The 23,442-nt window shown below is 44.9% G+C and overlaps 1 protein-coding gene across 3 annotated transcripts in view; it reads left to right on the plus strand.

Moving 5' to 3' along the window:
* The window catches only part of ABCA3 (ATP binding cassette subfamily A member 3), a 76,131-nt gene that overhangs the window by 20,898 nt on the left and 31,791 nt on the right, over positions 1-23,442 (plus strand). For all 3 annotated transcript variants that reach the window (XR_014518833.1, XM_083473600.1, XM_083473601.1), the window contains exons 2-9: positions 2,676-2,769; positions 6,216-6,474; positions 6,829-6,956; positions 7,503-7,668; positions 12,740-12,999; positions 13,698-13,814; positions 13,966-14,086; positions 19,591-19,764. Coding sequence is in view for 2 of the 3 variants with exons in the window: in XM_083473600.1 (XP_083329726.1) it covers positions 2,716-2,769; positions 6,216-6,474; positions 6,829-6,956; positions 7,503-7,668; positions 12,740-12,999; positions 13,698-13,814; positions 13,966-14,086; positions 19,591-19,764 (1,279 nt within the window). In the remaining variant the exon portion in view is untranslated. The remainder of the gene's footprint in view (positions 1-2,675; positions 2,770-6,215; positions 6,475-6,828; positions 6,957-7,502; positions 7,669-12,739; positions 13,000-13,697; positions 13,815-13,965; positions 14,087-19,590; positions 19,765-23,442) is intronic.

A 23,442-nucleotide genomic window follows, 5' to 3' on the forward strand; every position in this document is an offset into this window, starting at 1 on the left:
CATAGCACCGCCTTTCATTGTACTATTGCTCCTACTGCTTTTGAGCTACTAGGTCCAATTCAAGGTGTTAGTACTAGCGTAAAAAGGTACCCCTGCCTGTATAGGCCAGTCGTGTCCGACTCTAGGGTTGTGCACCCGTCTCACTTAAGAGGCCGGGGGCCAGCGCTGTCCGGAGACACTTCCAGGTCACGTGGCCAGCGTGACGAAGCTGCTCTCGCGAGCCAGCACCAGCGCAGCACACAGAAACGCCGTTTACCTTCCCGCTATAAAGCGGTACCTATTTATCTGCTTGCACTTAGGGGTGCTTTCGAACTGCTAGGTGGGCAGGAGCTGGGACCGAAAGACAGGAGCTCACCCCGCCGCGGGGATTCGAACCGCCGACCATGCGATCAGCAAGCCCTAGGCACTGAGGTTTTACCCACAGCGCCACCTGCGTCTTCAGTACTAGCGTACAAAGCCCCAAATAGCTTGAGACCCAAGAGTGCTTTCACCAGTACCTTCCAACCCTAAATCTGCAGCCTAGGGAAGAGCCCCTTCAGTAGGAGAAGTTAAATACATACTTTTGGGAAACAGTGTTTCCTAATATAGTGGTTTAATGATCAGTCCTTCTTCCCAGGGAACTCTGGGAACTGTAGCTCTCTGATGGAGAATAGGGGGTCTCCTAACAACTTAGCCCCACCCCTGTTAACAAACGGCAGGTCCCAGAGTTCTTTGTAGGAAGCCATGACCATCAAAGGGATATCATAGTGATTTGAATGCATAGTGCGAATGTGACCGAAGAGTTCTTCTCTGCTTCGCTTTCTGGAAGAGAAGCATTCCTTGTCATGGAGGACTGGTGTAATGTTTTAAGTTCCAGAGATTAAATATCGTACATAACTCGTAACAAGCTCATTCTGCTGGCACTGATCCTAATGTAGCCAAAATGACACCACCCAGACAGAAGGAAGATGTTCAGCAAATTTCAGAAGTTTACAGAAGCACAAAATCCTTTTTTTATAATTTTTTTTATTAGTTTTTAGCTTACAAAATTTTAAAAACACACCACACAAATTATTACACACATATTCTTATTTAGACTTCCTTCAGCTCCTCTGATAATCCTCCGTCATAATCACATCTCCTGCAATTCTTAACATAATATTGCCTTTATATTTCTTAACAGATCATCTCTCTCTTTCCATTTTTACAATATTTCTTAAATTACTCCTCACAGAACTTCTTGTAAACCTACAAACATAGTTTGATCATCACAAATACTTTTCAAATACTCTATAAATTTAGTCCAGTCTTTGGTGAACCTCTGGTCCCGCCGGTTTCGGATCCTTCCTGTTAGCTTATCCAATTCTGCATAGTCCATTAATTTCATCCTCCATTCTTCCAACGTTGGTAATTCTTCTTGCTTCCATTTTTGGGCCAGTAATATTCTTGCTGCAGTTACCGCGTATAAAAAAAGCTTACAGTCTTTTCTATTTATCTCATTTCCAACAATACCCAAAAGAAATGCTTCTGGTTTCTTTATAAATGTATATTTCAGCATTTTTTTCAGCTCATTATATATCATCTCCCAGAAGCATTTCACCTTTTTACACTCCCACCACATATGATAGAACGATCCTTTAGGGGGAAAAAACAATGATCCTTTAGGGGGGAAAAACCCTGAAGGGGTGGGTGTCTCTCTCACACACACACATACCCCCACTCCCAGCAAAGAACAGCCCAACCCAATGAAGTCACAGCATGTTTAGTGTAGGGTTACCAGACGCCCCCGGATTTGCAAATCTGTCCCTGGGAAACGTGACAGTGGCAGCCTCAGCAGCCCAGAGCCAGCCTGGTAGCGCAGTTGGCTCTGGCTGGCTTCAGGAGCTGCTCGCTGCTGTGGTGCCCGCCATTTTTCCTCGCTGGAAGTCCCCATATGATGTGTGTGATCTAAACTGCAGCATTTTGTTGCAGGTTCTGTTTCTCATCTTCTCTCTCAGTCCTTGTCTGAATTAGGAAACATCTATCTCCAAAAGGGAATTTACTGATATCTGATTCCGGCCAGCTCCTGAATGCAGGGCGAGTTCAGACTTGCCTTGCCTTACGTCCTATTAAAGCAGGCTATTTTGTTGCATCAGTTTTGCTGCCGGGATTCCTATGAATCTACACCCAAGTCTATTGTTCAGGGCTTTCATGCTGAAGTTAGCAGGGGCTATTCTCTCATGCCACCTCTGACAGTGGAGGTAGAACATAGTCATCCTGGCTAGTAGCCATTCGTAGCCTTACTCTCCATAAATTAGTCCAATCCTCCTTTAAAGACATCCGAATTGCTGGCCGTCGCCTCCTCCTGTGGGTGTGAGTTCCATAGGTTTATTGCGCACTATATGTGAAGAGAGTACTTCCTTTTATCTCTCCTGAATCTTCCAGTAGCCAAGGTGATGACAGTTTGAGCTAAATGGCTTCTAGAATATTTTCCAGCTCTTTTGGCTAAGATCAAGTGTAGTATCTAGAGTATTTTCCAGCTCTAATCCTAGGCTCTTCTTGAGACATGCAACTCTTTGTTTTGTAATTTTGCCCATTTCTTCCAACACAGGAGACAGCAGAACACTTCTTGGAGTAGGTCTTTCTATAAGATGACTGTCTGGTTGTGAATTTGCTTTGCATGATTAACTGAAAGCTCAAACCATTTTCTTCCTCAGAGTCCTGGAAGCTTGTGGCTCCTCCCTTCCGAAGTGAAAGATGGTTCTGCTACGGCAGTTTGGGCTTCTTCTCTGGAAGAATTACATCTTGCAGGTAAGATTACAGAGAGTCGTACAACATGGGCAAGAGGGTGGAAATGGAGAACAGAGATGTGGAGGTCAGACCTCTGCATTCTTGCTGCCAATGTACCTCGCTTTAAGGCCCCATCTGCACTATACAGTACATATATTTAAAGCTGTGACATACCACTTTAAGTAGTTGTTGCTTCCTGGGAAGTGTAGTTTGTTAAGGCTGCTGAGAGTTGTTAGGAGACCCCTATTCCCCTCATAGTGCTACAGTTTCCAGAGTTCCTTGGGAAGAGAGATTGACTGTTAAACCACTTTGGGAATTGTTCGCCATCTTGATCTAGCGATAAATGAAATAATAAAATTTCAACAAAGCGTTATTTCAAGAGCAAAGCAAAGCAAAGCAAATAACCAATGCGAACAGTTGGGAAGGAAGGTGTTTATTCCTGTGTAGCTCATACAAGACTTGGGCAATGCAAACGTATCTAACTAAGGTGTGTTTGTTTTGCTTTGTATTAAACGTTGATACGTCCCTGCGGGCTGGATTGAAAGATGCTTACTTGAGATTTTGGGCATGGACTAATCCTATGATCCCTTGCCAAGGTTAATCTCCTTTAGTCTCTCTTTTATTGCACCTGTCAGGTGTAAATGGATCTTCCATTGTGAATCAAAGAACCCACTAGGTCGTAAGGTGGTGGCCTACAATTGCGTATCACTGTGTTAGTTGCACAACTCATCTGTCTCATCTGCACTGTATCAGAGGTCAGTTTGCATAGAAGGCTGGTTTTATACCAAGTCCATCTTGACCATCAATCCCCCTTGACCAGGGGACTGGCAAAGCTTCTGAAGGGTTGTGTGCAACCTTTCCAAGCTCTGCTGCTTGAAATCCTTTTCAGTGGAGGTGCTCAGGATGGGACATGGAGCCTTCTGCCTCAAAGCATGTGCTCCACTCCAGAGCTGTGACTTCCTCCCAACGATGATTGTACACTGCATATGAAACAAAGGTAGCATAAACCAAGGCTTCTCAAACCATAGGCTTTATTCAAGTGGCATCCATAAAAATGCAATTAAAATTAAAATTAAAATCATACAGCATCTAGCACAATGCATTACAGTTGCTACAACAGGCAGAAAAATTATTCCTTGTTCCATCAAGACCCTCAGGAATTTTCAAGCGGGGGAAAAAGTTTGGGAGCCACTGGTTTAAACAACAATATTGTGGCACATTTAACAAAATTAGTGGAGAATAGCTTAAATTACCCAATGCATGAAGCATTTTCCTGTGTTGCTAGTATAAATACACATGCTTGGGAGAGGGAGAGAAATGTCAACCATAAAGTGTCAAAACCAGGAAGGGCAAAAGTACAAAGGGATATCTCCAAAGGGATAATAAAATATTAACTCATACAAATATTCCCTTCACAAATAATAAAGATATGTAAAAATCAATCCACCTGTGAATTCCATTATTGAGAATAAAGGTTCTATAAAGTCATAGATGAGCCAGACATTTTATATATATTAGTGTTACCGAGTGAGTATGTGCCTCAGTTTTTGTATAAGAAATTACGTCATGCCATATGGGGTGGTGGGAGGTTCATTTGAGTTCTGCCATTTAGATACTTTTAGTTTATGAGCGCTCTTGTCAAGGAAGGCAATTTGCCAAACCCTAGAGTACCAACAATCCAGATTATTAAGATTGAAGTTCGACAGTAACAATTACATAATAAGCAATGACCATTCACAGAAGGCACCTCCAGGCAAGAGTTTAATACTTCAAACAAGTCATTCACCTATTGCAAACAAGTTACTGGCAAACAAGTTTCTTGAACTTACTGGATTTTGCATGGAAAGGGTAAATTCTGATTCATTGGGGGGGGGTTCTACAGGGTGGCATTTTGATGCTGTCAGTGCCATGTGGATGCTGCAAGGGGAGGGGGGAGAATGCTTCATGCACCAATCCCACAATACACTGACATCCTGACATTGGTTAGGTAACTGGCTCAAATAGTGTGTCCGTGTGATTTATCCTGATTCAAGCCACAGGTGAGAGAATTGCATTATGACTGCAGAAGAAAAGGTTCCGCTTGATCCCAGCAAGTTATGTGAATGTATGGGATTCCTAGCCCACTCTGATAGGTACAAGAAATCCTATGTACACTGCACATTGATAGACCCAGCAAAGAGGAGGAATGGGCAAATGGTTTAAATGCTTTATGAATTTCCTTGGCAATTCATTGCTTAACCATTATCATTTTTGTTTGTTTTTGTTTTGGAGATTGCGGAACTGCCTGTACTTTACTTAATGAATAAATGTCTTTCCGAAACATCCACCCATTCCACCCACCTTTTTCATCCAAACCAACCCCACCCCCAGAGCCCCATTTCTTGGCCTCCTTTTTATCTGCCATGTAACTTGATCTGCTTGCAAAGTTTTGTGTAGAGTGTAGTAATATATGTAGAGTGTAGTAATACATATGTAAGGCAATTGCAAAAGCTGTGGTCGCTCCTGATCGCACGTCTACAGCATTTGCGACTGGATTGGCAGCTCTTCTCCATGGGTGAAGATCTAGATGCCTTGGCAAGTTCTATCTGCAGTTGCTGTAAAGGCGAATGAGCAGAGACTGGCTCTCTATGCTTTGTTTGCTAGCTCAAAGGAGGCACGAAATGGCTTGCAGAGGAGCAAGTCATCCCCATGTCTCAGTTTATTAAGCTGAATGAGGCCATTGTCTGAAAAGGTTATTGGTCCCAAAGATGCTGCAGTGCTCTTTGGACTTGATCTAGAGGTGATCCCTTGGATACGGTCTTGATCTCACTTGATTACAGGTATGAAAGAGAAATGGCCAAGATGAAAATTCAGTGCCCTGGAATTGCTTTTTAGAAATAGTTCAATAAGTTGGCAAATAATTTACTGCAGAAACAGAAAGTTGTGTCGTCGTTATCGTTATTAATATTTTTAATTTAATGAACTTAGTCACTTTTTTTTTAATAAAATGTAACTCAAAGTGATTTACAACAAAATAGCACATACAGTAAAAGCAACATAGAACTAAAACACACTTAAAGCTAAAAACACATTCAAATTTATAAAAAGGAGGCCTAAAACGTCCCACCCACTGAAGGGCACAATAGATAATTAAAGACGAATGCCAACAACAAAGGCCTGGCATAAAAGAAACATTTTGACCTGGCACCTAAAGATAGGCAACAATGGTGTCAGATGTGCCTCCCCGGAGAGAGCATTCCATAAGCAAGGAGCCAGCACTGAGAAGGCCTGTTCTCATGTCGGTTGCTAGCAGACAGACCCTCGTTGATGGTTCAGCATGTCAATTCTTAAGTTCTAGCAGCAGCAAAGAGTAACTTGCTGGGGGTGCAGCATGGATAGCAACACCTGATCTACACTTGCAGGTATTTCCCACCCAGGGGAAAGGATTCCATGCCAAGCTAAACACATATACCTGGTTTGTTTTGCAGAAGCGACAGATTTTGGTCACGATCATAGAGATCTGCCTGCCATTGTTGTTTGCTGCCATCCTCATTGCCCTCCGTCACAGAGTACAGGCGGTTGACCACCCGAATGCTACCACCTATCACAGCCTTCCGGTGTCTCAGCTTCCTGTCTCCCCTCACTGGCACCCATACAACTTGGAGCTGGCCTATGTTCCTGCTAACAACACGGCTGTGAAGAGCATTGTGGAGACTGTGGCGAAGGCACTGGAAATCAATACCAAAGGTCAGGAACTAGGCAAGGTTGTCTGCATGTGCAAATGTTTGCTCCTCTGTAGCATAATGCCTCTGCTTAGCACAGGAGTGGGGCACCCCTTGGCGTTCTTTCTTAGTCTTTGGCTTTGACTCTGTCTACTGTTGGGCTCCTTACCTTCTGCTCAACCAGTCCCAGTGGGGAAAAGTCTGGAGTTAGCTGGCTCTGCTTGTCACTGGATCTAGCTCCACCAGCTGTTGGACTCTCTGCCTTCCTCCCTACAAAAACCCATAGACACCAGCCACCACTTCTTGAATGAAACACCTTGCCGCTCCTGTTCCCCACCCCCACCTCGCACACTCATTGCGTATTTCGTTTTCCTTGCAGTTCGAGGCTTCCCTTCTGAGAAAGCCTTTGAAGACTACATCAGGTTTGACAACCGCTCTGGCAATGTTCTGGCTGGCATTGTCTTTGAAAACCTCTTAGCTCACAGTCAAGAGCCCCTGCCACTGCAGGTAAGGAGTTACGCGGGCAGGGTTCCTCAAGTTGATGAAGCAGGGGTGGGGGACTTTAGTGGGCTGGGAGCCATCTTGGAAAATTTAACTTGGCCAGTGAGTGGCAGCTAATAATGCACAGTTAATTAGCAGGTGCTTCCAGACAGCCTGTTATAGTGAGCATTCTTTTTGCTTTGTTGCAGGGAGGTTAGATGATGTTGGCTTTTTACAGTGGTACCTTGGTTGTCGAACTTAATCCATCCCAGGAGTCTGTTCGACTCCTGAAACCATTTGAAAACCAAGGCGCAGCTCCTGATTGGCTGCAGGAGCTTCCTGCACTCAAATGGAAGCTGCGTCAGACGTTCAGCTTCTGAAAAAGTTCAAAAACCGGAACACTTACTTCCAGGTTTGTGGCGTTCAGAAGCCGATTGTTCGGCAACTAAGCCATTCAGGAACCAAGGTTCCACTGTAATGAGTAATCATTCTGATTTGTTTGCTGGGAGATTGGCTTTTGCCCGTTTTTCTATATTGTTATGTGGGTTTTTAAATTTATAATTCCTCTTGCAGGTGAGTTACCGACTGCGTTTCAAATACAGCCCTAGGAATGCCCCTCGGAGTGAGCAGACAGGCCTGAACCCTAACCTGGACCGTGATTGGCACACCAGCTACCTCTTCCCGCTGTTCCAGTTACCAGGACCCAGAGAACCCAACTTGCACGATGGAGGGACACCAGGTGAGTAATCTCTGGGCCGGGAGTTCATGGGGAAAGTTAACTACATGGGCATCAGGGCACAGGAACAGAGGAAGCTGCCTTAGGCCAGGTCAGACTCTTTGAGCACCATAGAGTAGCACAGCCTCCCCCTGACTGGCAGTAGCTCAGGAGAGTCTCAGGCAGAGGCTTCTCATATTCTGTGCTGCCTAGTACATTTTAAACTGGAGATGGCAAGTATGAAACTTGGGACGTCTTGTGTGCAAAGACAAGTTCTTTGTCTTTGTGTGCAAAGACATGTTCTGTAACATGAACGATGGTCCCTCCCCAAAGGGATCTACCAGGCAGGTGTTTTTTTGTGTGAGTATGTATTCTGTTCTGCAGTTTTTATTGGAGATGGTGTTACTTTAGGTTCTTGCATCTGAGGCCATTTAGGACCATGCATGCTAATACTGGGACGTGGGTGACGCTGTGGGTTAAACCACAGAGCCTAGGACTTGCTGATCAGAAGGTCGGCGGTTTGAATCCCTGTGACGGGGAGAGCTCCCGTTGCTCGGTCCCTGCTCTGGCCAACCTAGCAGTTCAAAAGCACGTCAAAGTGCAAGTAGATAAATAGGTACTGCTCCGGCGGGACGGTAAACGACGTTTCCTTGTGCTTCTCTGGTTCGCCAGAAGCGGCTTAGTCATGCTGGCCACATGACCCGGAAGCTGTACGCTGGCTCCCTCGGCCAATAAAGCGAGATGAGCGCCCAGAGTCTTTGTAGAGCTCAGTAGCTAGGAGGATGGAGACAAAACTAGAGTTGGTTCCACCTATCATTGACTCTGACTCCACCCAGAGTGAGTCTCCTTGCCTCCTGCCCTACCAAGTCCCAATGGGCACCAGCTACCACTGGGGAGTCTGTGGCCCTGCAAATGTAGATGGACTCCTGCTCCCTTAGCCCTCAGTCAGGGCTGATGGGAGGCTGTAGTCCAACAAATGCCTGGAAGGTCACCGGTTCTCCACCCTTGCTGTTGTGGTTGTGAAGACAAAATGGAGGTGAGTAGAATCTCGCAGCCACCCTGAGATCCTTGGAGGAAAGATAAAAATATGATGCCCTCCTCTTTTTAAAAAAATTGAATTTGCATTCAGCTGTCATAGCTGATGTATGATCTTCCTAGAACAAATTGTGCTGTTAAGTTAATGAACTGTGTGGTTATAGATGTGGGTGAGGGCTGCCCTCATCAGATGGCAAGCAAGGCTTTTGGGTAAATACACAATCCATAAATGGCTGTTTTTTTCCAAAGCAACTAGAAACTGCTTAAAAGCAGACCCACTCTGCATTGCACACACACAGCCACGCTGCTCCACGAAGCCTCTGGTGGCAGGCACCGGCACAAAACTAGGGCATCGCTGGCCAGCACAGGCTGTGAGAAGCAGGAGGTCTCGTTTCCAGCTGCCTACTTGTTTATCATTTAAAGGACAAGCTGTGTGCATCGCCTGCCTCTCTCTCGAACCCACTTTCATTGTCTCCTTGGCTCACTTACGCTGAAGGAGTGAGCGGCGGAATGCATTTAATTAGCAGCTTAACAAATGGCTGCAGTTGCAGAGAGTTGGCAGAACTGCCGGCACCTAGGCTTGGCATGCTTCCGTGTTAGTCATCTCCTAATTGGAACAGTGTTGGTGAAATTCTTCTGATGCAAAGACACAATGACATTTGGCGGCTAATATGCACATCTTAGGTCTAGCTGCAAACTGCATGGATATGTCGTTTCAACAATAGAAGGGAATTTATGGGGGTAGGAGGATAGGGGGCTTGGAAAGAAAATACAGAGGTGATGGTGGTGGTGATATTGATTTATACCCTGCCCTTTCCCCTGGCATGGACTCAAGGTGGCTCAAGATTTTACAGATAATATCTCAGCTGTGATTCTAACTTGTAGGAATTTAGGTTTCCATGAGGTTTGAGGATCCCAGAGAGCACACTGCAGCTTTTGATCACAGTCACATGATACGTTTAAAGCACCCAAGGCTTCCCCAGAAGAACCCTGGGAACTGTAGTTTGTTGAGGGTGCTGGGAATTGCAGCCCTGGGGTGGGTAAACTACAGTTCCCAGGATTCTTTGGGGGAAGCTATGCACTTTAAATGTGCTTTAAATGCATTGGTGTGGATGTGACCTTTTAAGTCTCATGTCCGCATGTATGTATGCATTTGCAGAATTATTTATATACCACCAATAGTATAAACTGTTGAGGTGATGTAAATGGTGAGACATTACTTTGTTGTTGTAATAAAATACTAGGTTGGCGATTGAGTATGTAATTATAATGGTGAGTAGAGATCATAGAGAGTGCTGGAACTAATAGGCCATAAACTGTGGGAGCGGCTAGGAGAGGCCTGTAATTCCACACTGAACTTCAGTAACTGGCACAAGAAGTTATGCAAATGTTTGCCACGTGAGATGTATTTGCTTGATTTACAGGCTTTGTTTGGGCTGAATCCTTGTTGCTTGTTTTAAATAAATTCCCGTATTTTGTTAGAGTCCGAACATCCTACTATAACTTAGCCTTCCTTGTTGATTACTAACAATAATTGCACTATCTTGCCTGCAGGATTATAGTGTTAATAGACATGTGAAGCAAAGGCAAGAGGAAGGGAGTGGAGGAAGATAGCCCCACAGTTAAAATAAGTCAGTTAATTAGACAGGGCATGGGAGCCTGGTCATTTTTTGAGAGGCGCTGACCTCCCTGTAACCTGTTTATTCAGCACTCATCCAGATTTGCTTACACGAAGTTTATGCAGGGATTAGATTATATCTCATTTTTATTGAGCGTTCATTTTGATTTGTTTATGGAGCAGTTCTGTATTATAAGAACATAATTAGAGCTGGCTAGGTCAAGCCAATGGCCTATCTAGTCTAGCACCCCCTTCTCCCAGATGCCTGTGGGAAACCATCAGGCAGGACCCAAACACTATGATATCATTTTAAACAGCCTTGGAATTCTGGGAACTGTAATTTGTTTAGGATGATGGGTAGGGCCAGCCCAAGATGTTTTGCCGCTTGAGGCAAAAAAGAAAATGGTGCCTCTTCCTTCCCCTCCTTCTGTGCCTGAGGTCACTGAAGGAGACCAGGGAAAATTTGGTGTGCAAACTTTTCTCTAGTAAAACTTAGCTACAGCTTCAGCTTCTACTGGATTCATTGATTGGCATCAGGCTTATCTTGTGCAAACTCTAAAAATCATATGAACCTTATGCTAACATACTTAAGCAAGCAAGTGTGGTCAAATGCTCTCATCAACACTCGAAGAGTGTGAATCAAAGCATATCAAGATTACTTGGAGGCACATACCTCAGGGAGTTATTTGGCAAATTTTGTTTGTTTTTTTTAATAAAATATTTATTGAGATTTTACACAAAAGAAAAAACAGTGTGATAAAAAATACAAAAAGAAAAACAGACATTTAAAAAAGTAGAAAAAGAAGGGGGGGAAAGAAAAAAAAGAAATAATATCTTAAAAAAGAAATAATCAATTTTTCAATATCTTTAGGTTCGTTTGCTTATTTCCTTGACCTCCTCGCACCTCCCCTTTTTGTATTCCCGTTTACAAAGTCCTTTCAGCAAATCCTTACCCTCTTTCATTTATCTTTACTCTATATTCTTAACCTATTATAACTATAAGTTTTCATCCATATAACTATCTATATTTACATATTCTTATTAGCCTTAATACCAAAACCACTTATTTTCAGTCCAACATCATTTTAACATTCATTAATTTTACAGTATTTCTGCAGATAGTCTTTGAATTTCTTCCAGTCTTTATTTGGCAAATTTTGATGAGATTGAATAGCAAGCAAAATTTACTGTACCAGATGTAGAGTACAAAACTGTCAAAAGAAGGCAGAAAGTATGGGGGGGGTAACCTAATGATGGGACAGCACCCATAGTCTTAGATGAACTTTCTCCAAGAGATAAGTTTGGGGTAAATTCATTTATCCCTGTCATGGGTGTTGAAGCTGCAAGCAACCAAGGAACAGATTCACAATGGCATTGAGATGTTGGTGCAAGAGTATCCAAAGATGAACTTTTGCACTCACACCTGTACACCTGTACAGGCTCATGCTGAAAAGCCACCAAGATATATATCAAATAATATTCCAGGAGAAAATTTGGACCACTTTTCCAAATGTGGAAGCAATCTTCAGATTGTTCTTGTATTTAATGGTTGCAAACAGAATGGTTGTCTGATCTAAGCATTCTACTGCATAGAAAATGATAAACTGTATCTTCCTGATTTTAATGATAAGTTTGCATCAAAAAGAGCTCGAAGGAAACTGTTCTGACTTTGTATATAGTGAAATGTTATAATATAATATAGGTATGATTCCCCTATGAATGTTCTGTGTGAATGTCTTCATTAATTCCATACTTCTGTAAAATTATTAAAGGTTATAAATGTGTAAACAATTTATTCAATGCTGAAAATTCAGCAACGTTCTACTTCCATTGAGCAGATAAAGAAGAGGACTAGGTTTTATTTCTCATGATCCTGCTTGGCAGGGGGTTGGACTCGATGGCCCTTGTGGTCTATTCCAACTCTATGATTCTATGGTTCTATGATTCTATGATTCTAAGACCTCCTAGCCCTTGGCCTCCAGCTGTTTTAATCCAGGCCTGGAGGTGGGCAGAAAGGAGGCTGGAGAGGAACAGGCAGGGGAGGAAGAGGAGGAGTAGGAGGAGTAGTGCAGGAGGCAGCAAGCAGTGCCTTCCTGTGGGCCTGGACTTGCCCCCTGTGGCTGTCCCCAGCCTGCCACTTGAGGTGACTGCACCACCGAGCAGTGATGAGAGATGTTAAGAGACCCCTATTCCCCTCACTTGAGTCCCTACAGTTCCCAGATTTCACAGTGAAGAGGGATTGGCTGTAGAACCACTCTGGGGTCTCCTAAGGACTCTCAGCACCCGTAATAAGTTGTGGCTCCCAGAATTCTTGGTGGGGGATTGGAGGGGAAAGCCATGACTGTTTAAAGTGGTATGATAGTGATTTGTGGTGTGAATGTGGCCTCAGTATCAGACAACTCCTGTGATGTCCTTTCTGACCCCCTCCTCTTGCTTCCTTAGGATATTACCGAGAAGGCTTCCTGGCAGTGCAGCATGCTGTGGACAGGGCAATCCTGCAGTCTCACACCAACACTTCTGCAGAAAGTCTGCTGGAAAGGTTCATGGTGGTCATTCGCCGTTTTCCCTACCCACCCTACGTCAACGACCTCTTTGTGCTGGCCATTCAGAACCAGCTTCCCCTGCTGCTCATGCTGAGCTTCACCTATACCTCGCTCAACATAGTCCGTTCTGTGGTGCATGAGAAAGAGAAGAAGCTGAAGGTAATACAGTGACAAGTGCTTCTGACAGTCCAGGCTAGGCAGCAAGGCTGTCTGTGTGGATTTCTGCATCTGCCGTGTATATAACTGAATTTGCAGTTGCACCAAACACCTATTGACTTTGGGAATCTAATCCCAGAATTTTTTATCCCCAAAGAATCATAGGGTTGGTTCTAGCTAGGTCCTACTCAGAGCAAACCCACTGGACCTGAGTTAGTCATGTTCATTAATTTCAGTGTGTGTACTCTGAGTAGGACTTAGCTGGATACCACCCTTGTCTTCCATCCATTTTTTGGAAAGAGATTGAGGTCCCATCTGCACTATACATTTAAAGCAGTCATATTTCGCATAAAAAGGTAGGTAGCTGCTCGCTTCTTGCTTGCATATGTGTTGGAAACAGTAAGTGATCTTACAGCGAGCAGGAAAACTGAAGAGCAATTTATATTGACCAATCTTTTGCATGGAACTGTAGGGGTACGGCTGGTTTTGAAAGATTAGAAAAGACAAACTTGGGCAGAAGAACGTGTCCAGTGTTTGCTGATTGCCCTTATCTGCTGAAAAGAACTATAAACGTTCATAAGTGCTCCTTGGAAGGGAGAAACTGGCTATGGGATTCAAGGGATGAATAATGTTGGGAAGGAGTCAATGTTAGAAGAACCCAATGGCTTGCATGAGGTTATGCTGAATTTTTGCATCCGCAGGAGTACATGCGAATGATGGGCCTCAGTAACTGGCTGCACTGGAGTGCCTGGTTCCTCATGTTCTTCCTCTTCCTCTTGGTCTCCAACTTCTTTGTCACCATCCTCTTCTGCGTAAAGGTGAGCATCTCCCAGCTGGCACTGAAACTTACACACACATCAGGGTTGGCAGCACACTCTCCCTTCCATCTTCAAGGTTTCTTTAGTCTGTATGTTGCTGCTGAGTTCTGAGTAGATAATGGGACTAACCGCAGGGTATTGATTTTTGCAGGTGAGCAAACAGGGAGCGGTGCTCACAAATAGTGACCCCACTCTGGTGTTTACCTTCTTGACCGTCTTCTCCATCGCATCCATCTCCTTCAGCTTCATGGTCAGCACTTTCTTCTCCAAAGGTAAGCAAAGTGTCCTTGGCTGTTTGTCTGTCAGGATGTAAGAGTGACTGATTTGCACAACCACTTCTCTCAGGCTGGCAGAATCTGCTGGCTGCTGCTTAGCCCACATTTGAAAAGTTTGTTGCCAAGTTTGCTGAAAAGCTTGTTGCCTTTCAGGCCTTGCTTTTGGTCAGTGGAAGGCAGAAAGTGGATCCAGATCTGCTGGCAGATCCCTTTGTGCTTCGAAGCAGATAAACATGGGTGCCTGGAGGAGATTGGGAAATATTCTAAGAATGGCAGCAAGAAAATGGACCTCCCTAATGAAGTCCTGCCCAATAAAGATCACTTTCATATTATGTTAATGGCTGCTAAGCTCGCAATTTCACATTACTAGAAAGCGGATAATGAAATTTCTGTTGATAAATGGTATGACAGATGCTGGATTATTGCCCCGTTAGAAAAGGTTACCAATAATATAAGAACCACGAAAGGCAAATCAAATGCTATGAACCACAGTGCAGTCTGGGCACCCTTTTAATTTTGTGTACATCAACATCTGATACTGGGAGACATCCACCATCCTGGCAGAAAACAATTTGATTGACCTTGGTTGACTCTCTAATGAAAGGCTAATGTCAGTTTATTTGTTGTGCCGGCAAAGGCAAATTGTTATCAGCTGTAATGTGTAATAATCTCACCTGTGGTTTTTTTGTTTGTTTGTTTTTTGTCCCATTTCCTGTTGTTTTTTATGGTTTTCAGCTATTTGATTTGCATTTTATAGCTTGGCTGTGATTTCTTTTTCTTATACTGTGGTGTCTAAGGAGAATAAGTAGTTTTGAAAGGAAAAAAGGACTGTTCTCCCTGCAAATTATACTAGCCATAGCTGTCAACGTTTCCCCTTTTTTAAAGGGAAATTCCCTTGTTCCGAATAGGATTCTTCGCAAGCAAAGGGAAAAGTTGACAGCTATGACACTAGTGAGATGAAGTAAAATAAGGCGATGGGAAAGAGAGGGTGGCCAGCCGTGGATTTTTGCTTGGAAGGGCTTTGAGTTCAGTTCAGTTCTGGTACTCAAAACAAATTCTGAGGCTCACATGATGGTTCCTTTCTTGGCCCAAGGTTGTGGGGAGGAACGGAAGTACATGCTCATCCCTTGTTTGTTTTTAGCCCAACGATAGGATGTCCTCTTGCAATCCACAGAGAGTCGGCCACAAGCTTAACCTCACTTATCTATAGGCAATCCGAAATGAATCCCGTAGGACTTATTTCTGAGCAGATATGGGTAGGACTGTGCTTTTAAGTTGCAGAGGCAGTTAACTGCTGTTTATTCAGCCCCCTGGTGTGGCATTCCACAGCTTTATTGCTTCCAAGTTGAAAGTACAAGAAGCCATGTTTTGTTTTGTTTTGCTTTGCTTTGCTTTTGGCCTGGCAATTTCCCCCTCCCTAGTTTCCCAGGGTGATCACAAGACCAGGAAGCTGGTGGCGCTTTGTCTCGTCATATTCTGGATTTGAAATGTTAATTATGAGGTTATGCAGGAGCATCAGTGATGTGCATGATAGCTGATAACAGACGAGCAGCTGAGTGGAAATTCCCCAGGGGTGTGGACTGCCTCTTTGCAAACCTAGAAACACGTGCCTTTTTCTTCTACTGCTTTGGCCTGCTCAAGATACAGGATTGTCCCAGGCAGGGGAAGTAGGTTGGGTTACCCACTGCATGTAACTTAGCCATGGTTCCTATGGCAGCTCGATTTGTAGTCGATAGTGCTTGTTGCCACTGGGACTGCAAAATCATCCCCTGCTCATTTGTGAAGATCAAGTTGCTATTTCAAGCATCAGAGCAGTGTCCCTTGTTGTGTCCCTTGATGCCTTTTTGCTTCACTGCCCTCACATATTGGGGTAGAAGTGAATGAAAGAACTGGGAGGTCTCAGTAATATCCATGCACGTATAGTATTTGCTACTGTACTGCAGAATAGTAGGCTCAGCTTTCTCCCCCTAAATAAAGCATAAGAAAGGAGCCATGTAGGTCAGACCAAAGGCTTAGCTAGTCCAGTACAGTATTCTGTTTCCCACAGTAGCTGATAACACTGAATTTCCCTCCTTTGCAACATAATGCATCCCCACTCCCATCAATGTTTTTGCCCCTGCAGTGTGCCAAAAAACAGGGTGTGGAATGGTCCCTGAGATGATGGCATTGCTGGATTTGAGCATTGCAAAGTATGCCAGATTTAACTTACATTGTTTTTTAAATTTACTATTGTATTTTAATATTTTGTTGGAAGCCGCCCAGAGTGGCTGGGGAAACCCAGCTAGATGGGCAGGGTATAAATAATAAATTATTTATTTTAAATTTAGTATAAATTATATTAATTAATAATAATAATAATAATAATAATAATAATAATAATAATAATAATAATTATTATTATTATTATTATTATTATTATTATTATTATTATTATTATTATTATTCTGAAGTGGGGTGTATGGGTGGAGAATACCAAGGAAGAGGAGCTGTACATGGCTTCCTTTCAGACGAATTCGTGCTGCCCTGGGAACCATCGATAGTCCCTGGTGTGTTTTCAACTAGCCCCAAGACCTCATCGCACAGGAAGATGCCAAAGAGCAAGAGGTTTCTTTGACTCAGCCACTGCATTCTGAAGAGGCAAGCCACCTTTCCACTTTCAAATCTGAAATGAAATGTGGCTTGCTTCTTCAGCATTTGAAACAGCTGCCTGTGGAAACATCAGAGGGCTTTGAGCTTTGTTCTCCCTGCCCCCCCCCCCATGGCATGCTTATGGTATTAATTGGGTCGCAGCTTTAAAGCACAAGGGGAGGAGATGCAATTATATGTAGGGAGTAAGAAAACCAGAACTTTCAGCACAACAAATTTTATTGTAATGCTCTAAGCTAACCCTGGGAAAGGATGCCTCACTTTAATGCGGTGCTGGGGACTTCTAGCCCATGAGCCTAATTAGGCCTGATGAGGTAGGTGTCTTTGGTAGGTGTCCTTTTTCTGAGTGCAGCCGGTCCCTGCTAAATCAGGATTTGCACCCGGTACCTGGAAATCCCACTGGAATCAGCTGCAAATGCAGCTAGTCCCTGTTGAAGGTGCCAGCAGCAACACCCCACCCCACCTTTGGCAGTTTAATGGATTGCAATGTTTACATGTCAAAAGCAACTCCAGGAATTTGAGGCCTAAGCAGTGACTATGCTAGGAACAGATTGCAGAGTGAAAAACAGCCTGGTCTAGTGTGCCACTGCAACAGTAAAACTTGAAAATCTTGTTTGCCCCTGCTTTTCAGAGTTGCTCCTGTAATTCACTCTCTGGAAGAGGTGGGATGTGACTAAGCACAGTGAACAAGTTTGTCACTGTGGGAACGCAGATGCAGACTCTTGTTCAGCCCACCCATGCAACAGTTTGTCATTTTGATGCCTTTTATACTGGAACCTTCCAGCCAAGCAGACAGTAATTCATTTGAGGTTTACAAGTTTAATGTACCTGTCATTGTGCATTAACAACGCTTTCTTCTTAGTAGAAAACATTGCACATCAAGTCACAAAAGCAATGCCAATTTTAATTGCGCTTTGTTCATTTTTAACAGATGAAAAAGTTAACAAATAAAAACATTGTTACTTATTATATAAACAGTGATAGAATGTGTGTCAAGCATGCATCCAGTCAAAAGTTTCCCTGCATATGGAATGTGAGTATGTCAAGGAGAAGAGTTTGAGCCTGATCTCCTTCTTTATGTGCTAGCTTTCCAAATGCAGAGAGTTGTGTGTATGTGTGTTTTAACTTGGCGGAGTGTTCAGATCATGTTCAGACTGCCTCACCTGCAGTCTGAAGTGATACACTCCTGGAAAGGGTTTATAGACGCCATATACAGTGGTACCTCGGGTTAAGTACTTAATTCGTTCCAGAGGTCCGTTCTTAACCTGAAACTGTTCTTAACCTGAAGCACCACTTTAGCTAATGGGGCCTCCTGCTGCCGCCATGCCGCCGGAGCACGATTTCTGTTCTCATCCTGAAGCAAAGTTCTTAACCTGAGGTACTATTTCTGGGTTAGCGGGGTCTGTAACCTGAAGCGTATGTAACCCGAGGTACCACTGTATACATATATATATTTCTTTTTTTAAAAAAAGATTTAGACATACAGTACAGTGGTGCCTCACAAGACGAAATTAATTCGTTCCGCAAGTTTTTTCTTCTTGCGAGTTTTTCGTCTTGCGATGCACGGTTTCCCATAGGAATGCATTGAAAATCAATTAATGCGTTCCTATGGAAACCACCTTCAGACCAGGTCCGGGGACAGTCTGTCCCCCGACCTCTTCTGAAGGCTGGGGGGGGGCAAGGGCTTTTCTTCCCACCCCCAGCATTTTAAAAAACCCCGGGACAGCGGAGGACTTCTCCGCTGTCCGGGGCGATCTTAAAATGCTGGCGGGCAGCATTTTAAAATCGCCCGGGACAGCGGAGGACTTCTCCGCTGTCCGGGGCGATGTAAAAGCCCCTGGGAAGGCAGGCAGGGGGGACAAAGACTTTTGCCCCCCGCACGCCTTCAGAAGAGGTCCTGGACCTCTTCTGAAGGCGGGCGGGGGGCGAAAGTCTTTGCTCCCCCCCGCCTGCCTTCAAAAGCCGTCCGGGACAGCGGAGAAACGCGCTGCCTTTCTCCGCTCTCCCGGGAAGGCAGGCAGGGGGGAGCAAAGACTTTCGCCCCCCGTCCGCCTTCAGAAGAGGTCCAGGACCTCTTCTGAAGGCGGGCGGGGGGCAAAAGTCTTTGCTTCCCCCCCCCCGCCTGCCTTCAAAAGCCGTCCGCGATAGCGGGAAGCGCTTCCCTGCTATCCCGGACTGCTTTTAAAATGCTGGCGGTGGGGAGCAAAGCCTTTCGGCCCCCGCCGGCCTTCCTGGACCTCTTCTGAAGGCCGGAGGGGGGGAAAGGCTTTGCTCCCCACCACCAGCATTTAAAAGAGGTCCCCGGAGATTTCCCTATGGGCTTTCTTCTTGCGAAGCAAGCCCATAGGGAAATTCGTCTTGCGAAGCGCCTCCAAAACAGAAAACCCTTTCGTCTTGCGGGTTTTCCGTCTTGCGAGGCATTCGTCTTGCGAGGTACCACTGTATAAGTCTGGCGCAGGGGTTGGAACCACATATAGGAGTGATGAGCATGCTCAGTGTACACAGAATGCTGACTGATTGTTTTGGGGAAACAGGGAAGGAAAAGGAGACTGCAATGGAGTGTCCAGGAAAAGGGTATTATCTTGCTGGGCTCCTGAGCAGGAGCACTCCATGCTGCAAATGTTTTTTGCAGGTCCCCCTTCATATTGCATTTGGCTCCACAGTTTAAGGAGTCTAGGAAAAAAGGTGTCAGGACCACATGACCCTCTTTTGCCCTTCCCTTCATACACTGGTTTTGATGCCACAAGTTGGGTTTCCACGAAACAAAGAGTTCCTATTGAATTTGTTAGTGCACATGAATCCTTGCTGTTGCCGTTATTTTCTCTGAATATTGTCTCTCTTGTTTGCCTTCCCAGCAAACGTGGCGGCAGCTGCTGGGGGCTTCCTCTACTTCTTCTCCTACATTCCATACTTCTTCATCTCCCCGCGCTACGACACAATGACACACGACCAGAAGCTTTCGTCATGCCTCATTTCCAACGTCGCCATGGCTATGGGAGCGCAGTTGATCGGCATGTTCGAAGGGAAAGGTGAGTTGGCTAGGATGCTCCTGGCCAGGCGAGAGTCCCACCCTCTTGGCTGGCTGCCAGTTTTTGTGGATGCAAATCCTCCTCTGGCAGAAACTGCCGAGCTGCTTTTGTTCTTTGTGCACGTGCAGGAATGCACAGAGCCCATTGTTAAACTGTGGAACTCTGCCCCACAGGAGGCAATGATGGCTGCCAACTTGGGTGGCTTTTAAAAAAGATTGGACTAGTTCATGGAGGATAAGACTATAGATGGCTACTAGCCATGGTGGCAGTGCTCTGACAGTAGGCCTGGGCAATATATCAATATATCACCCAGGATTGGTACAAGGAGTAGACCATGATGTCAGCTTCACTCAGTGGTATATTGCTGGTGAAACCGCCATCACTTCCGAGTCCCTCCGCTAGCTACAGTGGTACCTCGGGTTAAGAACTTAATTCATTCTGGAGGTTCGTTCTTAACCTGAAACTGTTCTTAACCTGAAGCACCACTTTAGCTAATGGGGCCTCCTGCTGCCGCTGTGCGATTTCTGTTCTCATCCTGAAGCAAAGTTCTTAACCCAAGGTACTATTTCTGGGTTAGAGGAGTCTGTAACCTGAAGTGTCTGTAACATGAAGCGTCTGTAACCTGAGGTACCACTGTGCTTCCTCCAGCGATCGTTGCAATTCCATTCTGCCCTCATACTGTGCAGAGGGAGAAAAAAGCTTCATCGGCGAGGCACCGATAACAGCTTGTTCCTCTGCATCTTTTAACTGCTTGGCTGAGGAATGTGTGGTTGCCGCTCCCCTCAGCTGAGTAGGTAAAGGATCCCCCAGTCCAGCGCTGGCTCCTGCGCAAGCGGGTGTGGGGGAAGCACCAGGGATGGCTCTGCTGGGGGTGGGGAGCCCTCCCCATTGCTGGCAGTGCTGCCCAAAGGAGCCCCGATGCTCTCCCTACTCATCCGTGAGCGGGGAGAGCACCGGGGATGACTGAGCTGGGGATTGGGAGCCCTCCTGTGCCCCAGGTGAGCTGTACAAAGAAGCTGCCTTGTCCCACCCTCTAGGCACTAGGATGAACCCTGTGAGAGCTGCGGCAATTTCCTTTCTTTTTTTCTTTAGAAAATCTTTAATAATTTTCACATAGACAAATATACATAACATATAGTACAAAAGACGATACAAATGAATAAAAACAAAGTAAGGAAAGTTAGAAAAGCAAACATAAACAAATACAATATATTACACTTACATAACAAATTAAAATATCTAACTTCCAATAATTCTCCTACTACTTATGTTATCTGTATTCCTTGCACAGATTCATATTATTTTATTTTGCATATAGATAGATAATCCACTATTACATTTTGAACAATTCTTGGTTATCAGTATCACTCTATTTCTGCAAGTTCGTACAGTACATTTTCAGGTATTCTTTATATATTTTACATTCCCTAAATACCTTTTGGTTTGACATTCCTCTTAAGTTTTCCAGTCAGTTTTGCTAGTTGCTGAGGCCAATGCAGCTTGTTTTTGAACATCGCCAGACCGCGATGTTTGGTTGGTGATATAACGTGATGCTGAAAGGCTGATATCGGCCAGCCCTACTCCACAGCTGGAGGCAGCAATGCTTCTGAATGCCAGTTGCTGGAAACCACAGGAAAGGAAAGTGCTCTTGTGCTCAGGTTCCCGCAGACATCTGGTTGGCCCGTGCAAGAACAGAATGCTGGACTAGATGGGCCATTGGGCTGATCCAGGAGGCTCTTCTTATGTCTTTATGGCATGGCATGGGTTGCAGCAACCAGTGTGGTGTAGTGGTTAGAACGCTGGACCAGGACCCTGGGAAACCGGGGTTCAAATCCCCACTAAGCTATGTAGCTCACTGGGTGTCCCCTTGGAGCAGTTACCTTGATATCCTTGGAGGAAAGTTGGAATTTAATTGTATTAATGCAGATTGTACCATAAGAGAATGGCAGGAAATGTTGATTGTTTGCTGCGTTGGTCGTGATTAGCTCCAAAAAGAGGGTGGTGAGATTAGTACGCTGTGAAAGAATGTATTCACCCACGGTGTGAATTGCCTAACTATCATCAGGAGACAGGCAGCCATAGGTTTGTCCTGGGCTGGGCTCTGTATCTGTTGCTATATCTCTTGCAAGCAGGAGTCAGTGTGAGACCAACTCACATGACTTACCAGCTGGTTATTGAGCAACTGGTAAATGTTTGTTCAGCTGCAATACTCTTGTTGTTCCAGCTCTGGCTGGAATTAAAAGCGGGCTGAATATTTCTTCAATTTTTCTTTCTTTCTCCTGGAAAAAAACACAAACAAACAAAAGTGCAGCATATAATAATACTAATAATTAATAATAGTAAAAATTTATTTATATCCCACCCTCCCCAGCTGAAGCCTGGCTCAGAGAGGCTAACAACAGTAAAAATAACACAGATTACATAAAATCACAATCAGTTAATTGAAATACATTCTAAAATCAATTCATTCTAAAATCAATTCAAAATCAAATTAATGGCAACCATTGGGCTAAAGGTAAAGGTAAAGGTACCCCTGACCATTAGGTCCAGTCGTGACCGACTCTGGGGTTGCGGCGCTCATCTCGCTCTATGAGCCAAGGGAGCCGGCGTTTGTCTGCAGACAGCTTCCGGGTCATGTGGCCAGCATGACTGGTTCTGGTGAACCAGAGCAGCACACGGAAACGCCGTTTACCTTCCCGTTTACCTATTTATCTACTTGCACTTTGACGTGCTTTCGAACTGCTAGGTTGGCAGGAGCAGGGACCAAGCAACAGGAGCTTACCCCATCACAGGGATTCGAACCACCAACCTTCTGATCGGCATGCCCTAGGCTCTGTGGTTTAACCCACAGCGCCACCCGCGTCCCATTGGGCTAGAGTGGGCTAAAATATTTTTTATTTATAAGCGTGTTCAGTGTACATGGTGCTCTGCAAAGAACAGGTTTGATAGGTATCTACTCCAAGAGGTTTCCAGTCTAAAACACGTACAGGGAAAGAACAGGGAGGAATAATGGAGGCAGGGATAAACAGGGAAAGAGGTTTAGCTGGTGCAGCCATTTCCTCAAAACCATGGCCACCTCCTCATCACCTGATGTCGCAAGTGATATCAGGTGTGGGGGCAGAGAGGAATGTGGCTTCCAGCACACAGTCAGGAGCCTGTCAGCTGGTGCCTATTGGAATCGCCTGTGCCATTGTGGTGGCTAAAGTGTCAGGCTAGGGCCTGCGAGACCAGGGTTCAAATCCCCCCCCCACTCCCGCCAGCATGGTTGATGGTCAGGGCTGATGAGAGGTTACCATGTTGACTGCCCCTTGTCTAAAGGATTCCTGGAAGAACTGTTTTTGGGGAAGGACTTTAAGTAAGTAAAGGCCTGGAGGTTCTCTCGGAGGCAAATGTTGGAGTGTGAAGGATCAAGGGAGAGTCAATCAGGTCTGCAAGTATCCACCACAATCAGTGGCGGCTGGTGCCCGTTGGGAGTGGCAGGGCAGAAGGCAAGGAGCTCAACAGCAGGTGGAGCCAGAGTCCATGGCAACTAATCCTAGCTTTGTCCCCATCTTCTTCGCCACCCACCCTGTCTCAGGTCCTTATCTGCAATAACCATGAAGTCTGTGCGCTCTGTTTCCACGGTTGGAGGCAGAAATGCTGCGGAATACCATTTGCTGGAAACTGCAGGAGGGGAGA

The sequence above is a fragment of the Podarcis liolepis genome (assembly GCF_965112155.1).
Source record: "Podarcis liolepis genome assembly, chromosome: 14".
Classification (NCBI taxonomy): domain Eukaryota; kingdom Metazoa; phylum Chordata; class Lepidosauria; order Squamata; family Lacertidae; genus Podarcis; species Podarcis liolepis.